Genomic DNA, 14,431 nt, shown 5'->3' with positions numbered 1-14,431 from the left:
GTGTTCATTTCATGATATGACAGTTTTCTCAAATTAAAAGGTAAATTCTTATGAAGTGACGGTTTATGCGTTTATGTCCTCATATAGTGACACACGGCAGAGACTACAAAGACAGCGAGCGAGTGTCACGTGCGTGTATTTGTGCGCACGTGCCCACGCATCTGCGCCCGTCATTGCTGCTGCTCGTCGGACAGCTTAAATCCGAACCAAGTCCAAATAATGGATGTTGCAGCGGTCGTCCGTTTCACTTTCAGCTATGTTTACTCAAGATGACGAATACGATGATGCGTTGTAGCCAGTTGCCAATGGTGTAAAGTAAGGAATTACTGTAATTGAGTAGTTTTGCTCAGGAATTGTACTTTATTAAGTAGTTTAAAAACAGTGTACTTTTACTTTTACTTGAGTACATTTTAAGTGCTGTATTGGTACTTTTACTGCGCTATTTTCCCTAAACCTGCCGTCGCTACATTTTTTTTCCTGTCAACGTGATTGGCTAAGATGAATAATCAGTCCTGTCTCCATGCGTCGCGCGTGTGACTCCCATCAAATGTGTGACACCCTCACACTCGTGCAGACGCATCGAGTATAAACCAGGTTTTAGACCAGCCTAGAATGAGAGGTACGCGCTTTATGGAAGGGGATTGTTGCTGGTTAATGAAATGAATCGTGAAATTGCCTTAAACAATTACTAAAAATTGACCGCAGAATATTACATTTTCTAATACACGCACAAATGGTATGTATTCTGTTAGCGCTGCATCTGCCATCTGCTGGAAACACTTCGTTTAGCTTGATTGTTTGCCAGGCTTCAAAGTGCATTAGGCATTAACTAATCGTAAATGATAGATTTTTGTCCCTTACATCGATTTCGCTCAGCATGTAAACGCATTAACCTGCTTTCTGTCGGCTTATTGAAGTTTACTGGTTATACTGGCTTATAGCCAGATTATTGGTTGCTTTCTCAAATATTACATGGCTGTATTTTTAGTGCTAGCAGTCAAAAATAAAACTTGGAGAAATACTGAAATACTGTTGGTGATCTCCTGTTTTTTTGTTGTTGTTCTTACTGAGAATCATCCATAAAAAGTAAGATGCATTTTTAATTTGCAGGGTATAAGGTGGAATAACATTCATAGCATAATACTCACTACTCTTGAGTACTTTTAAAGGGGCTACTTTTTACTCCTACTTTGAGTAGTATTTAGGACAGGTACTTTAACTCTACTTGCACTACATTTTTTAAAAAGTAACAGTACTTTTACTTTAGTATGCTTTATCGGTACTCTTTCCACCACTGCCAGTTGCAGCTCATGGCCCTAAATTTCACGGGTAGATTGCGTCATCAACATAAATTATCGCAATAGTGCAATAGAATTAAAATTAGTGGTGGGCATAAATACATTTTTTTTTATCTAGATTAATCTCACTGTAATCTTGGAATTAATCTAGATTAAAATGGCTCATTTGAATTCTGCCGAAGGCATTCAGAATATGTGTGCTCGTAAGTGATCGTTTGTCTTTTTGTAGTTTGAATAATAAATAACTTCTGTCCCTTTAAGACCTGACGCACACATGGATCCCAAAAACTGTTCCTGTGAGGAGCTGGTTACGACTGTGTTTACGTTAAAACTCACCAAGATGGGCATTGAGACATTTTTGAGAGTATTTGACCATTAATAAGCTGGAAAAAGGAGCTCATTTTTGCACTTGTATGTCAGAGGTGGCTTTATTACGGTATGTGTGTGTGTGCGCTTCAGATGCGAGCGCGAAATCTGCGGGAATTAGTAGAATTAATGTTATGTGCAACCCTGCGCAAAATTTAGACCGGTCACACCAATACTAACACGCAGTCATGAGGAAAAATCCAGCAGAACACGCGCTCGTCGTGTTCAGAGGGTTAACCGGATTGAATGAGAGGAGGCAGGTGCGTGTCAACTCACTATCAGTCGGAGAGGAGAGGAGAGCACAGCTAATATCGATACTGTAGAAAATGAGTATCGTAAAGTTTCAGATATTTCAGTATCGATACATATCGAAATATGGATATTTTTGACAACACTAGTAGGCATACACACAGGTTCGAAGACTCGTTCTCTCGCCCCTACAGTGCAATTCGGCTAGGTATACATCCACGCTAAAATATCAAGGTGAAAGTCATCATAGCTTGCGTAGTATAGACCCAGCTCCCAACCCAACTTTGAGAATAGATTAACGGCGATATTTTTTTTAGCGCCCGATAAGAGTCCCACATTAACACAGCACGATAATACCGATAACGGCCCACCACTAATTAAAATCTATTGTTTATATCGCCCATTACTACTGCTGGTGCGCACAAACCAGTGTCTTCCATCCTTTTGTCTGGCCTAACCAGACATCAGTGGGCGGAGTTAGTGCAAATAGCATTTGCCAACAAGATGGGCTATTTGCACTTAGGGTTTTTTTGTTTCCAACCTGGATTACCAAAATTATCTATTGACATCACCTGTCCAAGCGTGCATTCCACACCACCCAGGAAGTCATCATCGCGCGTTCCAATACTGTGGGTTCCGTGGATGTCGTAGACTTCAAAGCGCAGTTTCTGTACTTCCTCAAAGTAGTAGTCCAGCATTAAGACTTTAGCAAAGACCGGATTCAGGTTACTCTTGATCACCTCAGTGCGGTCCAGCTGAAAGACAGAACAGCAAATCAGTCAACAGTAACTGCAAATTGTGGAAGCATCTGGCTTATCAACAATCAGATCGCAGGGTGCACTGTTTATTCGTCTGTTTGTGTCGCCGTCCCTGGATAAAGTCAAAGAAACGGCGGTAGCGGGGATGAAGGCCTCATGAGTCTGATTGTTGAGAGCTTCCACACATGCAGCTGCGATGATCATGGCCTTGCTCTCGCACAAAAGCGTTTGTTCTCGTTTCTCATTCATCAGCTGTCTCTCTCTCCTCACCTCCCCCTGCTTTGCTATTGTTCACTGGTGCACGTCAAAAACAAACTGAGCAAATACAATCATTTCTGAATTAAACCTCGCTGAGGCAATTAGCAGTAGGAGTTAATGCATCATTTTCAGAGATATTAAGGAAATTGTTTAGAGATGCAATCTGAAAATAACAGTACAATAAGCACTGAACAAGACAATGATTTGGGCGTTACTTACCAATATACCAAAGCAAAGACTGAATGAACAAAGAACGGAAGTTCGATCATCAATTTTGGAAATTTGAGTAGAAGAGCAACAAGTGAGCAGGTTTGGGGTGTAACAAAGCATTGCTACTAACTTAACTACATTTTTCATGATGTGACAATAGTTCAGCTGTTTTGATAATGGTTTTTCTATTATGAATCTCTCTATCTGTTTATCATGAAAAAATAATGTTGGTTTGCTGAATAAACATTTCACCATTTCACTGGAGCCCCTGCATAGAAGTGCTGATGTCAATGTTTTTGACACATTTTTTAATGGTCTTACTAATCAAATTTCATGTAAATGTATCCCAAATTAAGACTGTCACTGTTAACTAGTGCCAGATAACAACTGCTCTGTTTGCAAAAAAAATAACTCTAGGGGATTTTGCCTCCTTAAACAGAGTCAAAGTATTTTCTTTTCTTCTTCTTTTTGTTAGTAGCTTAGTGCAGACTTTTTCAAAAGGGAAGGTCTGTTTATGACACTTTATAAAACAGTTAGTTCCGGTCCTTGACTCTGATTGGTCAATAGCTGTGTTTCATTCACGATAAAACACGGCTATGACAACTTCACCAAAGGGGCCGTTTACACAGAACGTGTTTTTCCATTCCAATGCGCTACTTTTACATTGTTTTTCTATGTAAACACACGCTAGATGGACGTGTATAACCACTGTGCGAATCTTGCATCTTTTGCAGCGACTCGTGCATGAGACACGTTCTAGAACCGTGGCAAACAAGTTCAAATCAGTTCTTGAGACATTCTTGTTTTTTCCCCATTCCACTGCCCGCGTCTCATGTTTTTCAAAGCAGTTCTGTGTGAACTACACCAGGGGTTTTCGGTCTTTTTGATGCCACAAACCCCCAAATATGATCATCCCTGTGTGAGGGACCCCTCAAAAAGGTATACGGCATCTGTCATTCATAAACACCCAGTTTATACACAGAAAAAATTATATTATGAATCTAAAATTTGTGTTACATTATTATATACTGTATTTTGTTTTACTCACTGTAGTAATGTAGCTATTGTTACATGTATTAGTTGTTTTTTTTGTTTATTTATTTAATTTTAATCAAAATTGTATTTATTTATATTAATAATTGTATTTAATAGAATAATAACTAACTAATAATTTATTTATTTATTTAAATAAATAAAAATATTGATGTATCTATTTTTTAACTTTACTCATTTATTTTAATCTAATTATTATTATTATTATTATTATTATTATTATTATTATTATTATTATTATTATTATTATTATTATTATTACTATTATTAATTTTGAAAACCCCTGAACTACACAACACCCTTAGCAACCACTCTTAGCAATGTAAACATATGTTTGTTCTCAATGATATTGTTCATTAAAGCTTACTGTATTATGTAGAGTAGAGTATTGTGTGTGTGTGTGTGTGAGAGAGAGAGAGAGAGAGAGAGAGAGAGAGAGAGAGAGAGAGAGAGAGAGAGAGAGAGAGAGAGAGAGAGAGAGAGAGAGAGAGCAAGTGTACCTGCATTTATATATAGCATTTTCTTTCAGGTCGTGTGTCCACCAAAGCGTTTTTTCACGCGGCTGGTGTATTTCTCCAATTGTTTTAAATGGGAGCGTCGTGTTTTTAGAGTAGCATGAGCGTAACGTAGCCTGGCTCCGCCCTCCTACGTACTTCCACTCAATTTTCATTTTCATTCAGTACTCCGTCTGGGATTGCTGTATATTCTCTGTTTTTTTCCGGTCAAATTTTAACTGGTCCAATCAGCGAACAGAGGGAGTGGCTGAGAACGATGACGTTGATGTTGTGCGCTAGTTTGAGATGACATTCGTCACGACCAAACGTTAGCGATTGGTTATGGCAGATCCAGAGTGGCTCTGGGCAGATACAATAGTTTTAAAATTCAACAGAGTACCCGCCTTCAAGGAAGTTAACGCTTGTCAATGGAGAGTGGCCAGACTCTCTGTACAAATGAAATGTACGAGAGTCTGTTAGGACCAGGCTAAGCGTAACGGGGCGCTGAGCATCTATTTCACACTCATCACTTTTTACCCTGCCGTCCAATCACAGTGGAGGAGGGGCGGGACAAATGCAACACCGACCAACCACATTCTACTTGTACAACGTCAGCAAATGACAAAAAGCAGCATAATAACGGATCAAAATGAATTAAAACAAGAGCCAGAGCAAATACTTTACATTATATGGACATTTTTATATAGAATCAATACGGAAACAAACTATCTGTGAAATGAGATACTAGTAACACTTCCGCGGATATTCCGTATCATAACAAGCAAAGAGTCTCAACTGAAAAAAACACTGCGCTGCCAAAGCGCTCTCAAGCACCCACAGCGAGGTGTTTTCAGTGGAGCGCCTAGCATTTTCAGCCGGCTAAAAACACTTCGGTGGACATGCAGACTCAGGTCAGTACTATGTTCTGAGTTAAGGGGTTTTCCTGTGTCCTGACTCTGAGAGAGCGCTAGTCAAAGCATTTGTCAGTTCTGTTTTGTTCCATGTTCACAACAAGCTTCAGCCCTTTCAATATAAAAGTCTTCGCTACTGACTGACTCACTCATAAAGACAATCTTTGTCTGTAGTCACATTATATTGAATAAGTCACAGCTGAAGGACGTTGTTACCTCTTCAGCCGTGACTTTTTCACGATACAGAACCGCCTCTCGTACCTTATTGCTTACTTGTGGGAAACTATCAAATTTCAAAGTAGCATCCAAACATTGCTAGGCCGACTGTCATTCTCTGGGGTATTTCTAAAAAGGTAATTTGTTATTGTCACACAAATGTGGAAAATAACCATTTAAAATCAGCATGTGCGGTAATCAATCATACTCTCACTAAATCAGATTAACAGTGTCAAACCTCCAATGTGTCTGTACGGCATATATCAAGCAGGGAATGACCCTCCTCCATCAGCCCATGTTTGACAGAGTCTTTCTCAGCAATTACATACAGCCTCATATATAAAATATTCAGCCCTTCAATCTACTATGCATGTGCCCTTGAACTGAGGCGCAAGTGGTAGTAAATCTAACTAAAGGAGCTGGTATGGGATGAATCTTAAAAAACCATTATGTCCAGGTCATAATTCAGCCCAAAATCGACAAGAAATAAGACACTGTATTCAGAATAAAGAAAGGGACCATTAATGTTTTATTCGTTGTTATATTGTTTTTCATGAGAATTAAGTGCATATCCCGTCAGGGCGGGCAAATTCTGTACACTGAAAAATAGTTGCATGTGCTGCCTTTAATTTATGCTGATTTAAATAAAAATAAAAAGATTTGCATAGAGACGATTTAAAGATATTTCATAGCACTGGACTGTTTAGACTTAAAATAGACGGCTTCCTCCTGGGAGGTCAAAAAATATTGCTAATATTACTTTTGAGGAGCATCTTGGATGTAGAGCATGACATTGAGAAACTATTATGTCCAATAACCTCTCGACTAGATTACTGCAATACTGTGCTGGCCGAATGGTTTCTCAATCCCTACTGTATATAGGCTACAGCTAGTTCATACTGCTACAACTAGAGTCTCTGCTATCGCTCCAAACACCCAACTGCCTCCCGCGGCTCCTCCAATCACAGGAAAGCAGAACTCTTATCAATTCCAAGTACATCTGCTGCTGGAAAACCATTTTGTTACAGAACTCCCCAGTTACAGAACGGCCAACATACAGAATTCAGACACATTCCCTATACTGAGGTCTAGATTAAAAACTCTGGTTGGGTCAACTCACATACACAGCCAAAACTGGATTGCGTGCCTATGCCACGTAGAGTCTGAAATGAAATTATGATATCGTCAACCTTCCAATGAACTTGTTTACTTGAAGGAAAAATAGTCCCCAGCACGCTCCCTGTGCAAGCAGGTTGTCACGTTGGTTATGTTGACGGAAGTAAGCCTATTTTCAGGCGATGCGTAATATAATTGTGCCGCTGCACCCATGGAATGGAAGCAAAGTTCCTTGATTATTAGGCAGGAATAACAGTATAGTTCCTAGCCATATTGGCCTAGAAAATCGCAACTTTTCATGTCTTAGTACACGATGTAACTACAGAAGAGTCAAGTTTTAAATAGGAAAAATATCAAAACTCTTTGGTCATTTTTTGGAGCGAGATGCTAAGAGTCTAATCAGATTCAATTAATTATGCTAAGCTATGCTAAAAGTGCTACCGCCAGATCCGGAGATCGGCTGAATGGATTCGAAAACTCAACTGTTTAACTGGGGAGTTGGAAAATGAGCCTATTTTCAAAAAAAGTGGCGTGTTCCTTTAAGTTATGAGGTGAGGAGACAGGCTGTGTACCTTTGAGTGGATTTATCATTAGAGCTTTTATCACTTACCACTGTTTGTTCACTGTGAGTTTAGATTTATTGCCATATTAAGATTATTAAAGTCCCCCTGTTGTCCATAATTGTATCCCTTAAAACTCACCAAAATTACATATTCAATGTTTTTTCTTATGAAAAAAATTCCTCATGCCTTAAAGGTGCAGTGTGTATATTTTATCAGCATCTAGTGGTGAGGTTGTGAATTGCAATCACCCACCGCTCACCCCTCCCTTTGCATATAGAGAAGCTATGGTGGCTGACTCAGAACAAAAATGTTATCGTCGGAGACAGCAGAGAGTAGCTAGTGCTCTGTGGAGCAGTTTGTCCGTTTAGGGCTACTGTAGAAACATGGCGGCGCAAAATGGTGACTTCACTGTAAGGGGAACCGCGGTGTATGTAGATAGAAATGGATCATTCTAAGGTAATAAAAACATAACGGTACATTATGTAAGGTCACACCACTGAAAACATTGTTGTATATTATGTTGCATTTCTGTCAATAAATCCTCATAAATACTACACACTGCACCGTTAAAATCGCTTGAATGTAACTCTACACCCTTGCTTTATTTAGTATACGTGCATATATGAATATGCAAATGATCCCCGCCTCCACTCACTCACACCAGCTCAGAGATCCACATGGTCAACTTTTACTCAAGTTACTGTAGAAAACGCTGCACAAGGGTATCGTCGGACACATAACGGTAATTAATATGATTAGCCTTTTGCTTGACTACATTATCAAACAGCTAATGATGTGTTGCTAATGTTACACAAACCATGTTCCCGTTCACCATCTCAGTCTGCCTTCTAAAAATCAGCATCCTTACAAACGCTTTGAACATCATAGAACGTAGTTCATCATAACATCATGTATATCATATACTATATTGTTAAAAGTACCAGATTTTTGGTTGACGTGATTGGTTACAAGGTAGTTTATTACACCAGTCAAACCGCTTTTTTTTGTCTTTGGTTTACTTCAATTTTAAGGAGAAAATACTCAGCAATGGTTCTGATTTATGGATTTGCACATAGTTTGTCTGAAAGCATATTAAATAAAGCATCTTTAAAAGCTTTGAATAAACAAATAGGTGCCAAACTTCTGTTTAGTTCAGTGGAACAAATATTTAAATACAGAGAGTAAAGAAACCAAGAGGAAGAGACTTTTGAGACTTTTGAGATCTTATTGTCAACATGAAGAACATCATAGTGAGTTATACAGCAGTAAAGGGGCTGTTAAATGAGCCGGGGTTTGTCACTTTACCCCTTACGGTGGCTGATTTATGATGTTTGAGCAGCATAAGAGAAGCAGTGACAGAAAGGAAGTGATGTATGTAGCCTAAGAAGAAAAGATTACACGCCAGGTTCTTAGGGGTCTCAGTGCAACAGAATATTATACTAAATTTACACATACTATATAACGCTCACCTTGAGAGAGAGAGTAAGTGAAAGAGAGTGCAAAGAGAGATATGAGTAGGCTTAGCTCCTACTCAATTTTAGCTCTCGATTTGCATAACAATGACACTTCCCATTAATAGGTGCTGCATGAGCAGATAGTGGGACACCTAATGGCTCAAGAGCATCAGAGAAGCACTCAGTACAACATAGAAGCAAAAATCCACATGTTCAGAATCATGTACGAATAGCTACAAAATAGCTGCATACAATGTGCCAACCCAGGCTTATTGGAAAAATTATATTTCTGAATAATGATATTACGTTGCTTATTGCATGTTTCACAACACTTTCAATGAGAAATGTCTAGAGAGTGTCACTTAAAAGCATGTTCAGTTTTAACCAAAACTGATTAACATGAATCTGGCAATTTTGTGTTAATGTTGTGCAGTTCGGGAATGAAATGTCCAGTGAGTGGTGAAGGTTAATGCTCATACATTTGAAAACAATCTACCACCTACACATAACTTAGCCAATAGTGTTAAAAGCAAACATATGACCAAAAACACATTTGTTGAAGCAACTTGCTTCTACAATTTGTGTAACGGACATAGGCCAGTAAGAGCTGTGCGTGTAAACCTCACTCCTCTCTGGCCTCAAGAGGCACGCTAGCGCACCATGTGGGAGACCTCGGTTCGAATCCTGATCGGAGTGGGTCAAGTAGGACCGGTTACATTTGGTTCTGTGACCCGGATGGGAGTGAGGTTTAGGGGGTGAGTGTACCGTAGGCCAGTAAGAGCTGTGAATGTAAAGCTTACTACCCTGGCCTAAGGAGTTGCGTTAATGGCTGTGGTCTTTAGCATCCTTGTTAGCGTGCCTGCCTCCTACACTGGAGACCCTGGTTCAAATCCCACTCGGAGCAGGTCGAGTAAAACCGGTTACATATGGAGCTGATTATGTGATGCAAACATCATAATGTGTAATTTTACAAATGACATTGGTACTATGCACTATGGTAAAGGTTTTAACATAGTATTGTGCAAGGAATTGCATGAAAATCTTTATTAATAGATAATTTGCCTCTGTAATCATAATTGTGAAAAGGAACACAAGTTGTTGTTGGTGTCTCTATTTAGCCTGACGTCGTCATGTTCAGATTCTAGTCAGAATATGAGTCTGATACTGCTCCATTGGGCTGTGATTATGAGGCGTGTTTCAACCGAACCAGGAAAGAAAATGCCTCTGCACTCAATTGGATAGACCTACAACCAATCAGAGCAACGGAGCAACGCATAGTTGTCAACAGAACTCAACTGCACGCACACTGGAAGAAGTAGAAGAAGAAGATGAGTGTAAACGATCTTTGCCGGTATTGTAAAAAAGAATTTAAGGATACACAGAGTACTTACCAACACAATAGTAAAGGTGAATGCATATACCAACAAGTTCTCCGTTTAGGATTAGAACGAATTCAACCCAAGCGCTCTTTGGTGACGTGGATGATTACGTTACTGTTGATCATCTGTCGATCCTCGTATAAAGCCCGCCCTGACAATTTGAATGGTCCAAACAGCTCTAGTTCGAGCATAGTTGCTCCACAACGGATCATGTCCAGACCGAACTTCCCGACCTCAAATGTTGTGGGCGGGGCTAAGTTCGGCTGGCATCCAGGCTAGTTTCTATTGTTAATTTCAGCTGGAAACTGCATTGTATGTATAGGTTTGTGTTTTTTATGCTTATCCACTTGGAGGGAACACTGACCAAGAGCGTTTTACAGTCGAAGAAGCAGCGGAAGAGACAGAACTACAACAAACTACTGAAGATCGTGGAGTGCTCGGTGGAGTCGCCAAGATAAAAGAGCTCAAATATTTTACTTTATAACGTGTTATATATAGATATTTTTCTCACAAAAACCCATCGATTCGCTTCAGAAGGCCTTTATCAACCCCCTGGAGACGTGTGGATTACTTTTATAATGGATGGATACAATCTTTTGGTCTTCAAATTTTGGGCTGCCATTCACTGCCATTATAAAGCTTGGAAGAGCCAGGATATTTTTTAATACAACTCCGATTGTATTTGTCTGAAAGAAGAAAGTCATATACACCTAGGATGGCTTGAGGGTGAGTAAATCATGGGCTAATTTTAATTTTTTGGGGAACTATCCCTTTAAGCAGATGTGTTTTTATCTCAAGTTTGCTTTTGTTAACGCTACCGGTTCATGAGTTCAGACTTACATATAATTTATAGAGAGTACCTTTAAATGCGTATTTGGCGTGCTGTCCGGGGGGAGGGCTTCGAGCTCCCAGAGTAAACTAAAAACAGAAAACTAGTTTTTGCCGTTCATTTACTAATGAAAACCTGAAAAACCTAGCCTGAAAACACGAACTTTTGATTTTGAAAACGATACCATTTTCATCTCCATATAAACAACAAAAACGTGAATTTGTGAAAACTGTAACGTCATGAGCATTTGTCTTACAGTCTATACAGGTGCGTAGCTTTTCTTTGCAAAGTGACATCTACTGGCCTGGCGGCAGAATACAGCGATTTTAGTTGTTTCCGCGGATACATGTGAACTGGGATCGTTTTGACAGTGTTGTTGTCTGAACGTGAAAAACGCAAAGGAAAAACTTTTGTGTTTTTAGTACATTGTTGTCATGTAATGTACCCTCATACTACATCATACACGTTGTCTACTACTTGGTATGTTTATTGAAATGTTTTAAACCATTGTACGATATGATGTGTTTCTCTGTTTCACTCGACGGCCAGCATTCTTTATAATTTGTTCAAATTTATATAAAAGTTGTTTTAGCAATTTTCAACCACTGAATATTATCTTTTTACCTCCATGTATTGTCTTGACAACTCTGTAGGCTACACAAAGTTCCTATGTAATTTTTTTTTTTTAAATCCTTTTATTTAACATTTAGTATTATTGTTTTATTTAGAAGATATTTCAATAAATGTTATAGTTATAATAGAAAATAATTATTTTATGAGTTAAACAAGGCATATTTGTTAAATGATAACTATGAAGGGAACAGAATTACATTTAAAAAGGCTTCTCGTGTTATTTCACCCTGCTCACTTCTGGATTTATCCGAATACAGCTACAGATACAAATCATTTTGAGATTATTACAGACACAGGTACAGATATTGGCTCCGCTGCACACCCCTAATGCTAACAAACACTTCCAACTCCTTGGCAACTACCCTGAAAACCCTAACACTGTGGCAGTTTTGCTGAGACATTTTCAGGCAGAATATCTGAGAATCTATTTTTGCTATACACTGGAGAATTGGAGAAGTTTTTCTGCGGTGCAGTGCATGAACACACAATGAATTCCTATTTTGTTCATTTGGAAGATATATATATATATATTTATAAAACAAAAACTGACAGCAGTCAGAGATTTGGTAAGCTTTTTACAAACCAACTTGACACCTTAACAAAACTCTGTTCATCGAGCTATGATTTAAAAGGATACGTTTTGCAAAACAGGGCAATGGCGAACATATCTGTTGCTTCGTCCATTCGACTGTAGAGCAGAATCTGCTTTGTGTCTCATGCTGTGACGATTCATACGCTCAGTGCTTGCATGAGAACATTAAAGCCTAATGTTTAACTTATCATATTCTGGCCATTCTGATAATACGATCATGGATCAATGTAACGGGTTCCAGTTCATTAAGAAGTCATGAGATCTAATGGGAATAGCATGGGAATACGGATGGGATTGAGAGCGTGGAATATGTGATGTCGGGTCTCCTGTAGCAAAATGAGACTATATTGACACATCCTAGAAATGCGCGCCAAGATCCCTGAAAACGGCTGGCAGAAATTCAAGACAGAAAATGTAGACTAATGACGATGGCAGGAAAACAGCCTTGCATATATGTTTTGCACAGACTTTGGCAATATGCCTGTGTCTAATATTAGTTTTTTCTGCTACTGTGAAAACCAATCTGGAATGTGTAAAAGCTAATGTCACGGAAAAGATCAAAATCATTAATTACATAAATACTGCCGCTCTTTGACTGAAATGACAAGTGTAAAACCATGCAAATGATATTCAAACTGAGTCTATATTTTCTCTATGCGTAGTATAATGATGGCAGTAACACCTCTAATACGGCAGGGTTACCGTGATTTTGCCAAATAAGACATGTTCCAGACATTTCTGTCCGAAAATTTAGTCCTAACACTATCCCTACCCATAACTTATCCCTAAAATCAGAAGGAAATGATAGGTGAATAACACTGATACAGAAACACCTAACCCTGGCTGTAAGCCTCAACTTGACATAAACTGTAAACTTGTCCCTCAAATCTGATTGGCTGATTGGTTAATTTGCAACTACATGTTAAGCAACTCTCATTAGAGTATTAGTAGACTATTAGGTTAGGGTTAGTAGAATAAGTTGACATGTAGTTGCAAAGTTACTTAGTCAGTAGAGTGTCTGTTGGAGGAGCATCAAAATAAAGTGTTAGCAGATATTAAGCAGGCAGTCTACTAATACTCTAATGAGAGTTAGTTGACATGTACACTGTTAAAAATTATTCTGTGGTGAAGTAAATACTGCAGAAAAAACACATGTAATTTCTACATGAATAATTTAGATCAGGTAAAGTGAATTCTATATTAGTACTCAAGTCAAGCTTGTAAAAAGTGGATCATCTCAACGTTATAAAATGAAGTAAAACCACTCAACTTTTCTGATACTGGTATTCCCATCATGCACTGGGGTTTGAATAATTAAGTAGGTTGATTGTTCGCTGTATTTACACTGTTTTATCATTGCTTTTGTTGTTGTTAGGTTTAGTAACCTTGCCATTTTGTGACATTTGGGGCCAGATTTACTAACAGCTTGCTCCAGCGCAAACCCTCTTCTGGTGTTTAAAAAAAAAGTCTGGATTTACTACAGACACACAGTGAAAAATTAGCATTTAATTAGTATTTACTAAGGTTTGCGCTAGTCAATTTACTGGTGTTTGCGCCATTATTTACCGCCCCAAAAAAGCACGTCTTAAACCAGATGCTAACTGGTAGATTGCGTTGGTCATTATGGAAATGATCCGGCTGCGTCTGTGTTCTTTAATTTGTGTTTCGTCAGTAGATCACACACATAACTGTCCTCTTTCGTTCTTTTTTTGAATTGCGCTCTCACGCTAATTTGCCCTGTTTAGTAAAATCTGGCCCTTGGAAGTCATTTTCTACTCAACATGACACATTCATACTCAAAAAAAGAAAAATCCATTGAATGTTACCGTCACTGTGTATTGTGTTCCAAGTTTTGAGGTCTTTGTGTTCAGGTGCCGTGTTACTATTTTACGTAGACTCAGGGCCAGATTTATAAAACAGGGCAAATTAGCGTGAGAGGAAGTCCCCCCCAATAATTAGAAATGGCCAAATTGCTCAGTATGTTGTTGTTAGGATGACAAAAAGGTTTAAAAGTTACATTTTAGTCTGGTATGTCTCAGTGGTCTGGTCTTA

At 38.7% G+C, this 14,431-nt stretch overlaps 1 protein-coding gene across 1 annotated transcript in view; it reads right to left on the bottom strand.

Moving 5' to 3' along the window:
* Positions 1-14,431, bottom strand: part of cpne7 (copine VII) — a 115,713-nt gene that overhangs the window by 82,252 nt on the left and 19,030 nt on the right. Inside the window, exon 3 of the mRNA XM_079810813.1 lies at positions 2,486-2,668. Within this exon, the coding sequence (XP_079666939.1) occupies positions 2,486-2,668 (183 nt within the window). The remainder of the gene's footprint in view (positions 1-2,485; positions 2,669-14,431) is intronic.

The sequence above is a fragment of the Gobio gobio genome (genome assembly GCF_949357685.1).
Source record: "Gobio gobio genome assembly, chromosome: 2".
Lineage (NCBI taxonomy): Eukaryota > Metazoa > Chordata > Actinopteri > Cypriniformes > Gobionidae > Gobio > Gobio gobio.
The sequence above is the reverse complement of the archived record's forward strand: the minus strand, read 5'-3'. Positions and strand labels throughout refer to the sequence as shown.